The 21,192-nt window shown below is 23.3% G+C and overlaps 1 protein-coding gene across 4 annotated transcripts in view; it reads left to right on the forward strand.

Moving 5' to 3' along the window:
* The window catches only part of LOC122851273, a 162,260-nt gene that overhangs the window by 109,526 nt on the left and 31,542 nt on the right, over positions 1-21,192 (forward strand). For all 4 annotated transcript variants that reach the window (XM_044150396.1, XM_044150398.1, XM_044150397.1 and 1 more), the window contains one exon: positions 13,523-13,745. In XM_044150396.1, coding sequence (XP_044006331.1) covers positions 13,523-13,745 — 223 coding nt within the window. The remainder of the gene's footprint in view (positions 1-13,522; positions 13,746-21,192) is intronic.

Here is a 21,192-nt window from a genome sequence, read left to right on the forward strand (position 1 = left end):
TTTACCTTACTCAGTGAGGTGGAATAGAGGAAAGCAAAAAAAAAAAAAAAAAAATACATCAAGAAAATAAAAATGGGGTAAATGTATAAATGGGTAGGGTACTTATAAAAGGATGATAGTATAAGAAATACTCATTTATGTGATAATAGCAAATGAAGGGATTGTCTCTAACAAAAAATAATCTGATAACTAATTCAAGTGTTAATTTCAACTCGGTATATTATCCGGAAAAAATTTATTTAAATAATAATTTATTAAAAAATTTTTAAATTATGTTTTTAATAATAATTTTAAATATTATTTGAATATTTTTTTTCGATTTAAAAATTGGCATTTGATTTAAAGAATTTTTCGTCATTGATGGAATTTTTTTTCTGGGTATTTTTGATAGGATCAGATATGGAGTTATGATCTACTATTAGGTATATTAATAAATAATTATAATAAATTTTGAAATACACTTTGCTGATGGATTTGGAAACTTTAAACTTGTTTAATTATTAGAGGGTATATGGGATTAATTAGTCGCTTGATGGCTGTAATTTTTAAGGACAATATTGATTTACAATATATACGAAATACAAAAACAGATATATATAGATATGAATGCATTTATATTTGAAATGTAACCTTGTAGAATATTCATTCAGCTTTAGTGCACGTTATACTCTTTGCAGTTTGAAAATAGGATTTGGTATCAAGCCTGGTCAAATCGAATCCAAAGATAATCCTCCACAAGTTGGCTCTAGTTTTGGCCTTTTCCTCAATCAAGTTGGCTTACTTTACCATTGGATTTTCTAAAAAGCAGATTCAAAAACACAAGGCACTACTTTTCTTTTTTTTTTTTTTTTTTGTTCTTTGACCTAAGTGGACTTACTTTATCACTCACATTGAATTTTTAAATTTAAGAAATAAGAAGTAATCCAAGTTCTGAAGAAGTTGGCTTTATTAATAAATAATTATAATCTCAGATGCAAAATACAAATGATAAATTCATTCCAAGATAGATAATAAATATAAACTTTTAGCTGAAAAAAAATTATCAAAGTAAATTATATTTAAAAATAAAATAAATTATATAAACAAATTTCTTTGAATTATATTTATTAAATCTTTCAAGTTAAAAATTAATTATTAATTGATTTTAATAATTAAATATTACATACTTGCTTTACTTTAAATATTTTTTAAATATATTTTTTCTAATTAGATAAAGCTCCAAATAAAATATTAAATTAATTTTAAACAATATACAATTTAATGTCCAAACAATAGCATTTTAATTTTAAAATGACATTGTTTTGCAATTCAATGGGATCTCATTAATATCTCTAGTACAAAATCACATTGATTAAAAAAAAAAAGAAACAGACTTGATTTTCTTATTGATATTACTTCAATAGTTAAAATCACTTTGATCAATTTAGTTAAGTGAATAATACTATCTAAAATGAAAAATAAAATTCAATAAAATAAAAATAGCAAAAACTTACCTAATAGAAACATGAAAAGTTTGATGAAAAAAAATAAAATAATAATAACAAAATGATCACAACAAGAAAAACTTTCTGCATCGATATATCTATAGACTCAACTTTTGTTGTTTATAATAAAAGTTTGGTTGAAGTAAATATAAAAACAGTTTATCTAAGTTAAATATGTGGATTTTAAAATAATCGATTATTAGAAATCTTTTTTTATATATTTAAATATATTTAAAAAATGTTTAAATAATATTAAAAAAATAAATATAATTTCTATTTAAATCAAATGATAAAAACTTTTAATAATTTTAAATTAAAAAATAATTATTTACTGATAATAAATTAATTAATTTATCATTAATTAATTTTTTATTTAAAAAATAACATTAGGAATAAAAATGAAAAGAAAAAAAGAATATTTAAATATTATTTAGTGGTATTTTATATAGTGTAAATAAAAGTGTCAAAGTAGTAGATATTTAAAAGTTGTTCAAACAAACTCATGTTAACTCTCCTTTCCAAAAGAGTTGGACTGCAAAATTCAGATTTGTTAATGAGTTTTTGCGCATAATACGCTCAATTTACCCACAGAGTTTCACTAATCAAAGTGATGTTTCTTGCAATGTTATGTTGATAAGTAAAAGATGAGAAAATAAAAAATAAACTAGCAATATTTAGTCACAATTTAAAAGGTTTAAATCCACGCCCTATTGCGACTTTGCTATTCTCTTCGATACAGCCATTGCAGTTTGTTGGAGGTCGATTGGAGTTGGAGCTTGCAACAAATCGATAATGTACATCTACCTTGTGTATCTCGGCTGAATGTCCACAAATGTCAACCCAACACAAAATACATGACATTTTTTAACTTAAAAATTCATCATAAAAAAATATTGCAATTTTCTTACAACCCTTATTCACTGAATTTACTTTTTACTTCATTTTTTTACTGTCAATTTGAAGAACCTACCTATAAAAAATATTTTTAATCAATAAAAAAAATTCTATTTACTATCACATTGATGAAAATGTCCATTTGAGTGTTGATAATTTAAAAAAAATAATTGAAATACAAAAAAAAATACTTTTAATTTTTAATAACAACATTATTTTGATTAAAAAAGTTTTTAATTGATTGATTTTTTTTTCCTTTAAAAATACTTTAGCTGAAGAATAAATATTTAATTTAATTTTAAAATATGACTCTAAATATTTTATCATTTTAAAAATTAGTAGTCAAGTGAAAAAAAAATACTTAAAATCCAGTCAAATCAAATATAAATTGTATAAAATATTTATCAATTGATAAAAATAAATGGCTCATCATTTGGCATTTAAAATTTCCGATAAAATAAAAAAGTTCATTAACCTTTAACACTTGGATTTGCCAATAATTAATTACGCGTTGGTCTTGCGTGCAAACTTCAATTTTTAAAAAATAAAATAAGTAAATCATTTATTCACATGTACATAGATAAGGCAAGATATTTTGTGATTTATTACATCGATGGTCAAAACTGTTGGTGGTAGATCTCGCATGAAATTAGTTGCCCAACGAACCACACACCCACACACAATAACTGTAAAAAAAAAAAAATATATTTTACTACGTAATGTTAACATACAGGAAGTCTAGAACACTAAAGTGTATTACTCATATATTTAAAACTCACGTGGAGTTAGATAAAATAAAAAATTACAGTTTAAAAATAAACATAATAATAAAATAAGTTTATATTCTTTATTTTTTTTTTCGTATTAAATGAGGTGTATGTGAAATATATTATTTTTTATTGCCATTGTATGGACTTGAGAGTTATATAACTCGAAAAAAATAGTTATTAAAAAGAAAATTTTCATAACCAAGTGTCGGTCTTGGATAGTTTATTTAAAAAAAAAAATAATGGTTAGTGTAATAAGTTGATAATAATAACTGACTATTAGTACATGCATTTATGATTATACATGTTTGTTTTAATGACAGTAATATAACTACCTGGCAAACATAAAACTCCTCTAAAATTCTTGACTATAGTTTTACCATTAACAACTTTTCTTAAAAATTTAAAAAAAGTCATGATTTTGTAGTAATTTTTTAAGTAGATATCTTTACAGGAAAATTATTATCTAAATATTTTAATGCTTTTATTATACGAGCACATTGGCGCGAGATCCGATGATTATTAAAAAAGTTGTGCTAGCTTAATATGTCAATTTTTAAAAAGGTTACACGTCAAAAAAAATTTTCCAAAAAAAACTCGACAAAAAAAATCCCGACAAAAAAAATTCCGACAAAAAAAATCACGATAGAAAAAATCACGATAAAAAAAATCACGACAAAAAAAATCATGACAAAAAAAATAAAAAAAATAAAAATCACGTCATAATAAATTTTTTTTTTTCTAAATAATAAATTTGATATTTTTCATATAAATTATTTTTCTTTTATAAATAGCCGTTAGATTTTTTACTCAGCTGGTAGATAATTAACTCAGCATTAATAATAGCCAAACAATCAATATCTACATCATTTTACTCAGCTAGATTCTTCACTTAGCTAAATTTTTCACGCAGCTAGATTTTCTACTTAGCTGTAATTGTAGCCAAACAAGCAATATCTACATTATTTTACTTAGCTAGATTTCTTACTTAGCTAGATTTTTTACTTAGCTGTAATTGTAGCCAAACAATCACTATCTACCTTATTTTACCAGCCAAATCTTATACTTAGTTGCTAGATTTTTTTTGTCTAAATTTTTTTTTTCTAAATTTTTGTTGTCGCGATTTTTTTTGTCGTGATTTTTTTTATCGTGATTTTTTTTGTCGTGATTTTTTTTGACGAAATTTGTTTTGTCGTGATTTTTTTTGTCGAGTTTTTTTTTGAAAATTTTTTTTGTCGTGGAATCTTTAAAAAAAATATAAAAAATATTTTAAAAAATTTTCTTTCCAATTTATTTCTTCACACATAAAAAACACATAATTCGCACAAAATTTTAAGCCCAATTGCATCGAGATCCGATGATTATTGAAAAAGTTGTGCTAGCTTAATATTTGAATTTTTTTAAAAAATGTAAAAAATTTAAAAAAAATTTTCTTTCAAATTTATTTCTTCACACATAAAAAACACATAATTCGCACAAAAATTCAAGCCCAATTGCATCGAGATCCGATGATTATTGAGAAACAAAGTAGCAATATTTGAATTTTTAAAAATAAATATAAAAAATATTTAAAAAAATTTTCTTTCAAATTTATTTCTTCACACATAAAAAACACATAATTCGCACAAAATTTTAAGCCCAATTGCATCGAGATCCGATGATTATTAAAAAAGTTGTGCTAGCTTAATATGTCAATTTTCAAAAAAAATATAAAAAATATTTTAAAAAATTTTCTTTCAAATTTATTTCTTCACACATAAAAAACACATAATTCGCACAAAATTTCAAGCCTAATTGCATCAAGATCTAATAATTATTAAAAAAGTTGTGCTAGCTTAATATGTCAATTTAAAAAAAAAAAATATAAAAAATATCTAAAAATTTTTTGTTTACTCGCTTTTTTTTGTTGTTTTTTCGTTGCTAACGAAATAAATAAAAAAATAATAGAAAAAGGCAAACAGAAAGAAATTTATATGAGAGTAAGTGAGAAAAAAACAATGACCAATCAAATGTCCGGAAGACCGATGATGTTTGTCCTTTTTATATTAGGATGAGTCTTAAATATTATGAAAAATATTTTTATGCTATCTTTTTTTTGTATATTAATACTTATCAAAGAATGAAATTTTATAATCTGATTCTAGCCAAATGGGTTTTTAAAAAATAAGCAATATGCATACGAACGATTTACCTTGTTAGACAAATAATATTTTTTTTTTTTGTTTTCAATTTAATGGTGCAGAAAAGCTAACGTCTGCTACTGTTGTATTCGCATACTATTGCTTTTGTAATTGTAATTACAAATTGAAAATAACATCAGATAGTATTTCTCATTTGTAAAATTACATGCAAGCTATTAAATTTTGAGTTAAGTTATTTTAAATTCCTTGAACATGCAGATATACAAAAAAAGAATATTATAATAAATAATTGTGCATATACAATTTTAATTATTCATTTTAAATTTTTTAAACTAAAAAAATAAATAAAAAATTTCGAAGCATATAATAAATAATTGAATATTAATGGCATAAATAGTTGAGGTGATAATTCGTGGAGAAAATGCCAAAGCCAATGGCTCGCATGGTAAAAGTAAAATACATCTATCGACCCTAAAACGGTTTTTCCCTTGGTAATAATTCCTACCTGTAAAACTCCAAGAGCCTTCTATCAATACACCAATCTCTGTCATTGACTTCATAATAGGTTCTAGCTCCCTTAAATTTTTCCAGAAAATCCTATGAACTTTGTCCGAGTAATTTATTTTTTTTGGCAGAAAAAAATAAAAATAAAATATAGATTATATCTGACAAAGTCGTACTATAAATATCTTAACATCTTAACACTTTGTAATTGCCCTATTATCCCTCAGTAATAAATTTTTAAAAAATTGAAAAAAATAAAATTACCAACGTTAATTGGCTTTTCAAATTTTTTTTTTAATATCTAAAACTTGGGTGATTTTAAAATTAAGTAAATAAATATTATAGAAGAATAATTAATTCATAAATTATAAATTTGATTTTGATAAAATAAAATTTATAATTTATTTACTCTCAATGAATTATATTAATAAATTAAAAATACTTTAAATTATCTTCTATGATATTTGAGAAATCACATAGTTAAGTCAGTTATCTTGAATGAATTTTACTTCTCAAACTCATGTATAATACTTATAAGTATAACCAAATCATTTATGTACAAAATTAAACTGCAACAACTCTCGTATTTGCACACAGCCTGTTCTCTTCTTGCCACAAAATCCGTCATGAAACCTACATTTCTGGCGCTTCATTGTCACTGAATCATTTACAAGTTGAATTTTGTTGTGTCAAAAGATATTTGATGTGAAATGTCATGCCACCACAATGTACAGAAACTAGAGAAATTTTCTCACTATTGCTTAATGCATTAATAATAATAATAATAATTTGTTGGAGCCTCTTCTTGACACTTCTACGCATATACACATGCATCATGTCTTTCTGTCGTGAAAATTCTATACAATGTATTTGATTTGCATTCAAGTGTTTTCTATGTCTGTTTCAAATGTAACTTTCAATTGACAATAACTTTCAAACACATGACGTTATGCTAATACGTATATAATACATTAGACTTGAATTGATTTTATATTTCAAATATTATTTCAACTAGTTTTATTGTTATTAGTTTATTTTAATAAATAATTTATTGTTTTTTTTTTTCCTTTTATTCTATTTTTCATTTATTATTATTGTTGGTAATGAAACAATTTTTATGAATAGTTAATAATACATTATTTAATAATTTTTTTCTTATTTTAATTTATTAACTAAATTATTTATTTATTTATTCATTTATTTGTTGCTTAATAAACTAAAAAAATATTACTATATATTTATAAATAATTTTCAAAACTAAAAAACACTTTGTTTTATTTCTTGATCCATTAGTCAACCAGCAATTATTTAAATTCTCAAACAAAAGCAATATAAAACAAAAAAAATAGCTAAAAAAAATTGATAAATAAATAAATGAGTTGGAAAATGAAGGGTTATAGTATACAGTGTCGGTACAGCACCAGTGAATTACCCTAATGAAAAACGAAAAAAAAAAAAATAAAAATGAAATAATACACAAAATTGAAATACAAAAAAAATAAATAAAGTAATAATAAAAAATAAAAAAAAAAAGGCATCGTGGATATCGAATGTATATAGATAAATGGCTATACAAAGTGAAAAAGCACCCTTTTCAGTCCACTAAATTTTCATTAATTCTATTCTGAACGTGGAGCTTTTGTTTCGTCTTCTTCTATATATATTCAGTGTATATAGTTAATACCATAGTGTATTGAATGTGTACCACACATGAACAACGATAATTCTTCATTTTCCAGTATACTCGTTTCTATTGGCACCTTGAAAAATGCATTCACTATTCGATATATATATATATTAAAAGAACTTTGTCCAAAGCCATTAAAAAATTATTTTATTTTTTGCAAATATTTTCTTCTTTTTCTCTTATTTTTTATTATTAATTCTCTTTGATTTGTATTCTCTCTATTATTGTACTTTTCATACATGTAGCAAGTGAATTTTTGTGCAAAAGCAATATGCCTCCAGGTGAGAATTTAATTAATGTCAGCGTGTTCACTATCAGTATATCTATATATATTTGAAATATAATTAAAAAATAAATAAACGCTAACATTATTTATTTATTTAATTACTTAATTATATTTTTATTCATTTTTTATTTTTATATTTTTTGATACAACAGACATAGAGCTTTTTTTAGTGGCTGATTATTTTTTCAAATGACCTAAAAACATTCAAAAAAATTATGAATAAATAAAAAATATATTTCCAAACAAAATACATCAGTCAAAAAAATAATTTTTATCATTTAAAATTTTTTATTTTCATCTTAATTATTTTTTGAAAAAATTTTCAAAGTGCCTTAATTATTTATTTTGGTTATGCAAAATTTTTGAGGTATTTTTAAATTTATATTTAATATAGTTTATATATTATTTCAAGTTGAAAAGCATTATTATGAAAGAGATAAAAATAATATATATATAGTTTAATGTACATACCTGGTAGTGAATATGTTGGTTGTATACACAAAGTGGTTAAAAGAGTGCGGTTTTAGTTCAGACAAGAAGACTAATGGTCAGTCGATAACCTTGGCAAACCAGAGAGGCCACACAAGCCAAAATAAAACTATACTTTTTACTATGAATGCTTTTACCAAGTGAAGCCATTTCAACACTATTTTAAAACGTCTTGTTGCATTTCCTGGTTGGTTTTCGTGTTGTTTATAACCACCCAAACATTACCCTCGGCATATGTACTTACTCCTTTAAACAAAATGAATTCTTTATTATACACAACAAATAAACTTTTTGTTTTAAATTTATCTTGTAAATATTCTTTACATTTTTATGTTATAAGTTTTTTCACTTTCACTATAAAAAATTGACGTTCCACAAGACCATTGTGTTTTTGAAAAATTTATATTTGTTACTCTTGACTTCTAATGTGGAGGAAAAAAAAAAATAACAGTATCATATTTTTTCATGACTCTATATACATTGTACAGTCATGCGCATATATTTATGTGGAATTTCAGATAATGTCAAAAGTTGGAATTTAAACCATTATTAAATTCTTTGGGTTTATTTATTTTTTTAAAAATATTTACCTCAAGAATCTGGATCGACTTATTTGAAACAATAGAAAATTTTCATCAAACCATAAAAATAAAAAAAAACCAAATGAATAAAAATAAAGCAAAAATGTAAACTTCAATTAAGACTCGGTATATAGATCGAGTTACCAAGTGTGCTAGACATTTCATTTCAAACGCAATACTTTTGTGTTTATTTTTATTTATTTTTTTTTATTCTTTGACCGCAGTGGTTTTTTTTTTTTTTTCATTAAATTTGTAACGTCAAAAAGAGTGTGATTTTATATAAATAATATTAAAAACAATAGTATCAAATTTCTAATTAGAATTAGTAATTTTTTTTGGACAGTTATTATATGACAAAAAAAAAAAAGGAACAAGCTTTTTTATTTGATGCATGTATATTAATGTAGAGTATATACAATATCGCTTTCAATGTTTCATCGGTACTTAAACACTCTAGTATTATCCCAAGTATTATCCTTCGTCCGTTTCACATTTGGCTTACAAGGATTTCGGAAGCATTTTAGGAAGAAAAAAATAAATAAAAAATAAATAAAACTGTCTATGACCTACTGCGATTTTTCCAAGTAGGATCAACAGGGTTTTTTTTTTTTTTTTTTTGCTAAATATTCTTTGCTCTAAATGATACTTATTTTTCCATTGTATCGAATATTTTATTTTTAAAATAAATACATTTTTTTTTTTTTTTAAATAAATAAAAAACTTTACTTGCTAAAAATATAAATATTTTATATTGATTTAGGATTTTGTTTTATCTTTGTTTTTAGTAAAAGAAATTTTTATTTTTAAATATTTTATTTGTTAAAGATAAATTTATTATAAATTAATTCAGTTAGGTAATAATTTATTTATGTTAATTATTTAATTATTGATTTATTTATTTGATTATTTATTTATATATTTATTTATTTACATTGCCTATTTCTACAATTCTAAACCACAACAAACTTGTAACTTTCATGAGGCACTCAAAATAATGAGATCTCGCCTCCAGGCAAAATAAGAGAATCAAGCACGAGAGAGAGAAAAAGATACTCAAAACAAAGTAGTACGGATTGTTCCAAAATCCTCATTTTATTTTTATTTTTTCTCATGAGTAATGAAGATTGAAAAAATCCACCCTGAAATACCATCGTATTATCATGCTTCATCGCGTCGTTTTTCCAACTATATTGAAAGGATTATACTCGACTCTCAAGCAAGTCTTTAATTCAAACTTGCTTTTTTTTTTTTTACATTATTCCAAAACTTCCAATAAAGTATATAAAAAAATAAATATCAAGTTTATGAAAATAAATTTATAGGCTTTTTAGATAAAAAAAAATGGAAAAAAAAAAAAAAAGGTTTTTCCCTGAGGGATGACCAGTTTATCTTTCAACCCTCTTAATGTGTGTTTTTTTTTTTTTTGTATTTTTTTATTGCTTTACCTCTGTTCTTTTGTAATAATTCCATTGGGTATAATTGAGTGGCATTTCACAAGAGTCTCATTGCAAAATAGTTTGTTAATGAGTAGCCCGACTTATTAGAACTTCAATCTGGTGCACTAATATCCTGGCTACTTTGATGGCCAAAACTCTCGAACAATATTGAAGTTGTATTACCACTGAAAAGCACCAGTAATAGGTCACAATGTTAAGCACCAAAAGACTTGATGAAATGAATTTTCAACTCGGTGAATATTTGTCTTAATTTACTTCAAATAAAATAGACCTAAAAATAAATACCAAACACAAAAAATAATCATTATTTTACAAATATTTTAATTAATTAATAATCAATCATTTTATATCAACAAATTGACATAATTAATTAATTTTAATTCATGTATAAAATGAATGTATATTCAGTCTATAATTATACTGTCTTTGACCTACATTTGCACTACTGAACATTTCAATAATAAAAGTTGAACATTGTATAAAAAAAAAAATATCTATAATGAAGAAAATTAATAACAACCAAGAGATACTATTTGAAAAAAAAAAGAAAAGTTTTTTTTTCCACCATTTTCCATGACTAAGGGATTTAAAATAAAATAATAAACTATTTATAACAAAAAACTTGTTTAATGTCAATTTTTTTACACTCTTTATAATTACTCAAAAAGTACAAATAATTAATAAAAAAACAATTCAACAAAAAAAGAAAATTAATTATCTTTTTAATTATTCGCCTTTTATTTTTTTAAAAAAAGAAAAAGTTTTTATTTAACAAAAAATAATTAAGATATTTTATTCTACTTTTTTCTTATTTAAATACTTAATTGTTACAGAATTATTTTGCATTTTTTTTTTGTGTATATTTATAAAAAAATAGTATAATATATACAGTGTTGACGTTGAACGTCTTTTTGTTTAAGTTAAATTAACTGTTATGATAATTTAGTGTGTTAAAATAAATATATTATGGCAACATAAGTATATGAAAGAGATACAATACGCATTTAAGTAGAGTATACATATGTTTAGTCAGACACTAAACAGGAGGTGCTGGACGATATATAGCTCTTGTGCATTATATCACACATAAATGTGTGTACATTGTGTTGGTGTACTTGATGCTAAAAGCAAGAAGAGACACTAGACGCCAAATGCAAGGATACCTAGATATTCTATGGCTGTTGTTGTTGTCGTTGTTGTTGTTATAAGCCTCTCGCGTATTCTACTCACATCTCGACTTGCTATCCTCCTTATTTTTTTTTTACTATTATTTTATTTTAAGAGACTTTTTACTATCTCTCTCTTTCTTGTTCGTATGATAACGATTGTCTCTGACAATGTATATATATATATTTTATTTCTGTAAACGTTCAACGCTTTCGAGCTTATCATCAACAAATGTTCCACCAAACTCCTATTGAACAACGATGAACATCCGGTAAAATGATGTTGAAAAAATAAAAAAATTGTGAGTCAACTTTTTTTTCTTATATACGATGGCCATTATCAAACTGTCTTGGAAAAATGTTTTTAAAAAAAAATTTTTTTTCACCGGTTTATAGACTGTCAAGTATGATCAAAAGACATCTGCTACTTGTAAATTTTTATTTTTATTTCCATTAAAAATAAAATAAATAAAAACTTGGTTTTATTTTTTTTTTTTTTTATTTACAATCGATTTGAGAGGGATTATATATATGTGCTCATAAAAATATCGTAAAACATGAAAATAAAATAGAAAAATTATTTTGTGTATATAGTTTTATTTGTTATTCAACTTGTCAAAGGTGTTAAATCTTGCACAATATAACTTTTTGACCTTAATGCGATGTAAGTTCATTTTTGAATATACATATATAATTTGCTCTGAGAAATTTGAGAGTTTAAAGACTCGTGAGCCAGATCAAAAACCAGTAAATATAAAAATTTATTTCAATAATTAATTTAATAATAATTAAATTATCAATTTATATTTTAGCTTTGAAAATTAAATCAATATTTTTTTAAATATAATATTCATATCTTCAATTAATATATGAATATAATAAAAAAAAAAAAAATTTATAAACAATATTTATATTAACATATCAAAAGAATAATAATTAATTTAAAAAAAAAAAATACCAGAGGATTAAGAGACATGAATTTTTGTTCATGGCTAATTAAATTTCGTTAAACATGAACAAATTTAAGTGGTATTTATCAGATTATAAAGAACAATTTAAATACAGTTGATGTAACATCAAAGAATATTTATACATATACAAAATCTCTGACAATGATTACAAAGGTGCATAGAGAGAAATGTTAATCAGTAAAATAATATTAATTTGAAAAAAACTGATACACCTTGCGTCGTATTATATGTGTATATTAATTTCCATTATGAATGAAAAAAATTAAAATGTGAAGGGGGTGAACGAGTCCAATTATCACGCCAGAGGCGAGATACTGTTTCTCCATTACCTCACATGCTAACTCCGGAACGATATGCAAAGCGACCCTATTAATTCTTGGCTAGCAATTTTATCTCTTTCTCTGTCTCTCTCTTGATCTCTCTTCCTGCTGTATATGACGGTTGGACAGGTGACTAGGAAAAGAGGGTGGTACTGAGATGAGTATAAAATAAAAATATAAAAAATATAAAAAAAAACTATAAAACTACACCCTGGGGGTTGTGTCACACACTAGAGACAGAGAATAAGTGAGAAAGCAAAATATAAATTGTGGTTAAACCTGGACCAAAGTAGATGGATAAAACAAGATATATTTCACGCTCAACGCATCTTTTATTTTATCATTTGTTGTCGTTAACGAGTTTCTTATAACAAGAATTTTTAAGGGCTATATATTTAGAAAAAAAATGAAAATAGAATTTTTCTTTTTTGTTAATCATTAAAATACTTTTACTTTTTTAAATTATATTTTTAAACAAAAATAAAAAAAAACTACATATAACTTTTGAAACACTGATTTTTTTATTTATTATTATTTTTAGATATATATTTTTTTAACAAACTTAAAAATATTTGAATTATTACTTGACTAAAAAAAATAAAAAGTTAAAATAATATTTTTTTTTTCATCTCTTTCATGATAATTCATAAGACACAAAAATGTAAAATTAATGATGACGTTTTTTTTATTTTTTATATTTTTTTTTTAGGTCAAGTATATTTAAATTGATTTTATATTTATTTATTTATGAAATGTTTTTTATTTTTGTTTATAGGTGGCATTGCAAGTGTCATGGGTAAGACACAGGGATATTCATCTGTTGACAATTGGACGTTATACATACACAAGTGATCAGCGATTTCGTGCTGTTCACAATGTACACTCAGATGATTGGACACTTCAAATAAAATTTCCACAGCTACGAGATAGTGGAATATATGAATGTCAAGTATCAACTACACCTCACATGAGTCATTTTGTTCATCTGAGTGTTGTTGGTAAGTACCTTCATATTGTTTTTATTATTTTCTATAAATCATTTTTGAAATATTTATTACATCCACCGTCTCGATAAAGCTCAATTAAATTAATTATCAAATAGAAGATTATTTTCACATGAAGAAAAAAAAATAGAGCCTTTATTTAATTTTAAATTTCAATGGAAATAATAATAATCAAATGGAATATTTATTTTTCAATCAAGTGAAAATAGAATATTGAATTTACGTTGAGTTTAAAAATAGATAATTTTTTTTTCGACATTATTTCAAGAGCCAATTTTGAAAAATAACTGATTGAATTTTTTGCCAAGTTTTGATATAAATGCAAAAGAAAAATATATAAAATTAATAACCCTGAAAAATCAATATTTAAATTATATTTTTTATAACGATTATATTGATTTTAAAATTTAAATTTTTTTGTAAATAATAGCAGATTGAATAACACAATAAAAATAAACATTGATTGTTTAATTATTGTATATTTTTTTATTTTTCATTTAATTACTAGATTTTTTATTTATTATAATATTAATTTCCTGTGATTTTATATTATAAAATTTATTTTTTTTTTCTGTTTTATTATTAAATTTTTTATAACCAATTAAAAAGGTCACGTTTACCAACCTGAAACCGTTATTCGTCGACATAAATATCAAGTATTTTCTCAACCCCAGTCCGAGGCCAATTATAATTTCGCATGTGCAAAACCTCTGTGTATATGTGTACTTATACCACATACAGTGATAAAACTTTCGGCGTGTTTCACAACTAAAATTCGTTAAACTGATTATGGATAAGTCAATACAATTTTGCTACTTCATGGTATGGTTAATAGTGTGGGCTCATGGTATACAACTAAAACACCCTGATTTTTTTTTAATGAAATAAAAAAAAAAACATTGATAGGATACTGAAAGAAATGAAATTTAAAATATTAAAAAAAAAAAAGAGGATAAGCACTGACGTTCTGGTAAATATTACCTCTGGAAAACCACAATCCCACTGTTACCAATCTCATTTACATTTGCTATGAGAAAAATCTGATTTTATATTTTTTTAATATTCTCTCTCTCTTTTTTATTTTATGTTCTATCTCAAATTGTGTTTTCTGCACTTTATTTTCTCCTCCAGTGATTTTATAAACTACTTTTTTTAAAAATTAAATTTACCTATGAAAATTATTTAATTTTTTACAATACCCACATGACAATCAGTGTCATGTATATTCGAAATATATATATATATTTTTTTTAATTACAAAAGTCAATTAGTTATTTAATTTTTCAAATATCAAATTTTATTTTCTTAGTATATGTTTTTTTTTTAAGTAGAAAAGAGGCGTTTTAGTCAGACGAAACAAGTGAACAATTTAGTACTTGCTGTAATACTTTGTATTGATGAAAAAAAATATTATTTTATAATTATTTTATATATTTTACTAATTAAAACTTCGTATACATATTTTATAGATTAATTTTGAATTCCATGATTTAACAGATAAACATAGAAAATAAAAAATCGGTTGAATTTTTTTTTTATTTCCTGAATTCTCTTATTTGAATTACATTTAATTCATGGAATTGTAATAGTCGTTATTACTAATTATTATCAATTATTTCTAGAAATTCGTATTCTGAGAAATAAAAAAATTTATATATATTTTTATACCGACTGATTCATGAATGATAATATTAATAATTACACGACGTACTCGAGGCACTTGAAATCATTTTATATCTCTGTAAAAAATATATTATAATGAAGCTATAAAAATTGAATTAAATTTTCCTCATCTCTTGGAAAAAATGAAAAACAAATAAAGGAAAGATAGAAAAAAAAAAAAGAAGAAAAACTGAATTTAATAACATTTTCTACGAAAATAATAAGAAAGCATTGAACGTAATTTATAAATAAAAATTCTATTGAAAAATATTTAGTATATATTGCATCCAACAAGGTCTTCATAAATCACGTGATTTTTTCAAATAAATATTTCGTTGACAGTTTAATTTTCAATCATTTTTATAATAAAAATAAAATTTTACAATAATCCAAGTTTCATCTTATATATAATTCTGATTTAACAGTCTTTTGCCCAGTCACTTAACCATCATTCAAAAAAATTTTACGATGAAACGTTAAAATTATAACGATCCAGTAAATACTTCAAAACTTATTTCCACTACAAATCGAGGCAATAATATGAATAAAAAAATTTTATACCAATTTTTTTCGACTAAATTTACGAGCTTTTGAAAAATTTTTTTATATTCACAATGAAATATTCCAAGTGTGAAGTTTATTATAAAGTATGAATTCAATAAAATATAAAATAAAAAAAAGAAAACAAATAAATAAGATTATGAATATTCAGCTTGCATCAGATGGCCGAGAAAAGTTGGCATTTTCATTTTATATCAAAAAGCTTCTGTTCCATGACAAATATATAAAAATAAGTAAAACAAATATGTAATGGAAAAGCTACCGATGGCTGTTTTTATTAATCTATGTTTTTAAAGCTCATGAGAATTGTTCCACTGTCACGTGTTGACTATGAAAGTTTATTTGTACATAGTGTATTTTTTTTTTTTTTTATTGATGGCTTATTATTATGTCGATCGTCATCGTTAAAACAACGAATGAGTTTTATTTTTTTTTACTAGAGTTTTTACACTTGAACGAAGTAGAAAAAAAATTATATAAAATTGTTTCTGGTAAATAATTGGATTCAAGTAATGATAAATATTGATTGCAGTTACATTTGGAGAAATAAATATTCATAATATTTGATAAATAAAATTTTTTAAATGAACATATTCATGAAAATAATGTAAAATATTTGAATTATTAATTATAATTGGAAAATTTAAATTTATTTTCAATAAAATTTTTATATATTTTTTTGTAATTTTCAATGTTTTTATTTTTGTATTTTAATTTTTATTATTATTAACTTTGAATATATAATTTTTTTTCAATATTTTATCAAGCCCGTTTAAAAATTCCATTACAAGAAAATTCAATTTCGAGATTTATAAAAACAGATAATTTTACACTGATAATATTTAATATAAAAAATTAATCAATGCTTGACCTACTTATAGTTGGTTGAATAATTTTTTTAAAAAATTCGTAAATTAAATTTTAAAATAAAGAATCAAAACTTCATTACCCGAAGCAAGAATTTTTTTTTTCTTATTTTTTTTCTGAATAGAATATAGAAAATATTATTTTATTCATGTCAAAATGTAAAATAAAAAAAAAATATATAATCATCATCATAATTTCAGTGCTTTTTTCAAACTTGGCGAGTTAGTTGTAAAAAAAAAAAAGAAATTGAATTAAAAAAAAACATAGATAGTTGTATACATAAAAGAGTAGTGAAATAAAAAAAAATCTAAATGAGAAAATTGAAAAAAATAAAAATGATGAAATAAAAGAAGAATTTATAAAGAGAAAAATTTAAAATGGCGGGATGTCGTGGTTTTGTGGTTCAATTGTTCGTTGGTTATTTTCACTCTATCAAAAACGAATAAACGATATGCTTTGGCAGTGTCATTGGCAACTATTATGTATCTGGTCAAGCACCGATTACCATCCCCACCTTTGAGGTGAACCATTCATTTTCTAAAGTATTTTCCATATATTCACATCGTTGAAATTTTTTTAAAACTTTTTCATTGATTAATTAAAGATTTAAAGCAAAAAAAAAAAATTATTTTTAGCAGTTTTAAGATTTCTTATACGATTTTTTATTTAGACGAAATCCTATCAATAAATCCGAGTGAAAAAATATAATTAAATTACATTTAAAAAGTATTTATTTATAAAGCTAAAAATTATTTATAATATGCCCAAGTAAAAAAAAAAATATTTAAATTATAAATTTCATTAAAAGTAAATGTAAATTAATTTTAAAAAAAAAAAACATAATTACTTTTATATTTTAGCGGACAAATTAAAGTGTAATTTTAAATTTTAAAATTTATTTTTTCAACTTGGACTTGAAATAATTAATAATTAATTTTATAAATTACAAATAAATAAAATATATAATAAATATAAAATATATTCATGGAAATTTTAGAGTTATTTGATTTTAATTCAGATAAAAACTTATCAATAAATCCGTAGTGGTCAGTCTGAATTTTTTCATATAAAAAAATTCAACTATATTGATATAAAAATAAAGAACAAAAAATGAAAGATATATAAAATCAAATAAAAAATTTATATTATATTTTAAAACTCATCTTTCGTTTTCAAATTTCAAGTTGAATTTAACGTCCATAACACATTGGACCACATTCCAATACATATATAGCTATATACACTTTTATAATATTCTCAACCACATTTCACGAAATGCCCGGGGATAAAAGTTAGTGAGCATGTGAGCTCGGCAAGTGGATCGAAGCGCAGTAGAAGTGGGTATGTGTGGCATATTGTAACTATATAGCTGTATATAAAATAATAATATTGCATTCATAATAAAAATAAAATAAAAAAAAAAAAAACTATGAATGGAGCAGTAGGGCGTGTTGATTCAGCAGCAGAAGCTAGAAAACCTGCAGATGAATACCCTTACTCAATGTACATTTTAGAAACTCCAAGGCAATCCTGTTAGAATTTCCGGATCTATATAATTTCCAGTCGATCGAACAGACGCGATGGGCGTTACTCGTTTTATTTTTTTTACTCTTTTTTTTTTTTTCTCGGTGCATCAAATCGTTTTATTTTACTCGAAAGAATATATTGAGAAATGTTTTTGCGTGTATTGAATTCAAGCTGAAAAAAATTGTTTTGGTAGTTTAATAAGTTTACTTGATGCAAAACTGATTATCATCATCTGCTATCATCTGACTGTGCCCTTTAAATATTTTCCAAAATTTAATTCATCTAGCATAAATTATATTTTTAAAATAATCGCAATTCTTTTTTACATATTTTTTTTTTGTTCATTTTGAAGGGTTAAAAAGTAATCAACAAAATATTTTTCTAAATTTAAATAAAATCTATTTTTATTAGTTATAAAAATAATGATAAAAAAATTTAATAATCATATCTATAAATAAAAATTTATTATTAATTTTTTGTGACTTAAAAAAATCATCCAAATTAATTGATGATTAATTTTGTGATTTTAAATTCAAGTGGCTATATCAATAAGCAACCCCTTGTATTTTTATTTAATTTTTTTTCCAAACTAAATAATGATTCAACAATAATAAAAATGTAATCATATATGTATAATATATCTGATTGAAATGTGGGGTTGAAAAAAAAAAAGAAAAAAATTTATATATATAATTCAAGTTGAAAAGTCGACTGCCAATTGTGTGCCTATATTATTGTTACACTGCATAATGATAATAACCTATTTGAAAGTTAGCTTGAATGTTTAGCAACGATGATTGGCCGTTGAAATATATTGCCGACGCCAATGGCACACCCTACTTTACACACAACAATTGCACCACATCACGCCAGCCACTTTTCATTCCTTGAAAATAAAAAAAACTTTAACACTTTAGTATTTTCCATTCTAAATATAGACACACACTTGTATACAGTTAAAGAGCTTTTTTTCTTATTCTATTTTTTCTTTCAAGTATTTTATTATTATTCACGATGTATACATATAAAAACATCTAATAAATTTCAATCGTAATATATATTCATTTACAAAAAGTACTTGTTTCATTTTCATCTAAATCAAATGTCATTAAAATTATTTTTTTTTTATGCAAAAATAACAATGATATTTATTTTATTGCATTCAACTTTGTATGATTATTTAAATTTAAAAAAAGAGCTTTTTATATTAAAAAATATGGAATAAATAATCTGATGAATGAGCAAATAAATAAATCAATGAATCAACAAATAAATAAAATATAATTTCAATAAAAAAATCAACAATTGCGAACGTCGTAAAATATTTTCATGTTGACATTTAAAGTCATGTTGACGAAATCTTTTTTATTTTATTCTTACATATATAAACAAGAATATTAAACAGTTTATCAGCTGTGTGCATAAAAATATATTTATGTGTGTATTTTATATAAAAATGTTTATTGCCATGTGGCGCCAAGCGTATCCCAATGAAGCTCAAACCCGAGAAATTATCGTTAAACCCCAGCTGTATACAGTAATTTAATATATTATTTACCATCAATTTTCTAGATGCATGTGGCATTTTTCAATAAAAATATAAACTATCATTAAATTATAAAAATCAATCATATCAAAATTTTAAATTTTTAGTAAATTCACTTTTTTAAATTTAATTTGTTTTATAAAAAAATTATCAGGTGTAATTTTTTTTTTTTCATAACTCTTCAGTGTTATAGCAATATTTTATGACATTTTTTTTTTTCATGAAGTACCATTGTCTGTTGAATTTATAAAGCTTCACTAGTGAAGTAATGAAAGCGACATTTTTCCACTTGCATATTGAAATAACCGAGAGAGAATAATATCCTTTTATTATTTAAGGAATAAAAAAAAAATAAAACAAAAAGAATAAAAAATTTAATGTTTATTTATTAGAAAAAATATATTAAATTCGTCTTACATTGGGTACCATTATTCTTGACAATAGCTGCTTTTTTTTTTTCATTCAATTTCGATATAATTATTTGGATTAAATTGACATTTTTTATTTGTAAAATTGATTAGTTTTATTTTTTTATTTGAGGGTAACTCAATGGAATGAGTTGATTGACATTGAATATAATATATATGTAGATATATTTGTAAAAGACAAAGAGTTAAAATTATTCGTTCATTGGGTGATGAAATTGTAGGGTGTAAAGTTTACCAACGCAAACTCATGAAATGCTCGGATGAATTTAACAAAAATTAAAAAGAAAAAAAAAAATCTTGAATCTCTGGGGGGTTGATTTGTTGAAAGTTGAATGTTCAAATTCATCACATCTTACTTAGACTTGTTCTTAGATCATCGATCAAATCATATCTCTATTCATTTGGCAAGACTCTCTCTCAACTCGTACACCAACAATTCCATCGATTTTTATATGATTTGATTTTCAAGAGTGATGAAACGATATGTACGTGTGTGTTTGTGTTTGTAAGTTTTCTCAAAACTTTGTAGACCAAATTTACCAAGGATTAAACTGAAAAAAATTCATGAAAATTTTTTCCACTTTTTAAAAGACATACTTTATATTTATTATACATTTAGATGTTTTTATTTGAATAAAATTTGTATCCAGACAAAAGTCTAGACACGTGGTGCATCGATAAAGTCACTAAATTAATTATCAAAAATATCACTTTCAAGTAATTTATTAATATTTTTAATTAATTACATAATTAAGCAGTAATTTAAAAATTTAAACTCTATAAAATCTGTAAAATTATAAAATGAAATTGACACAGTTACTGTGTAACTTTACTTGCTTTTTTCGAGTCA

This window comes from Aphidius gifuensis, linkage group LG3, assembly GCF_014905175.1.
Source record: "Aphidius gifuensis isolate YNYX2018 linkage group LG3, ASM1490517v1, whole genome shotgun sequence".
Lineage (NCBI taxonomy): Eukaryota > Metazoa > Arthropoda > Insecta > Hymenoptera > Braconidae > Aphidius > Aphidius gifuensis.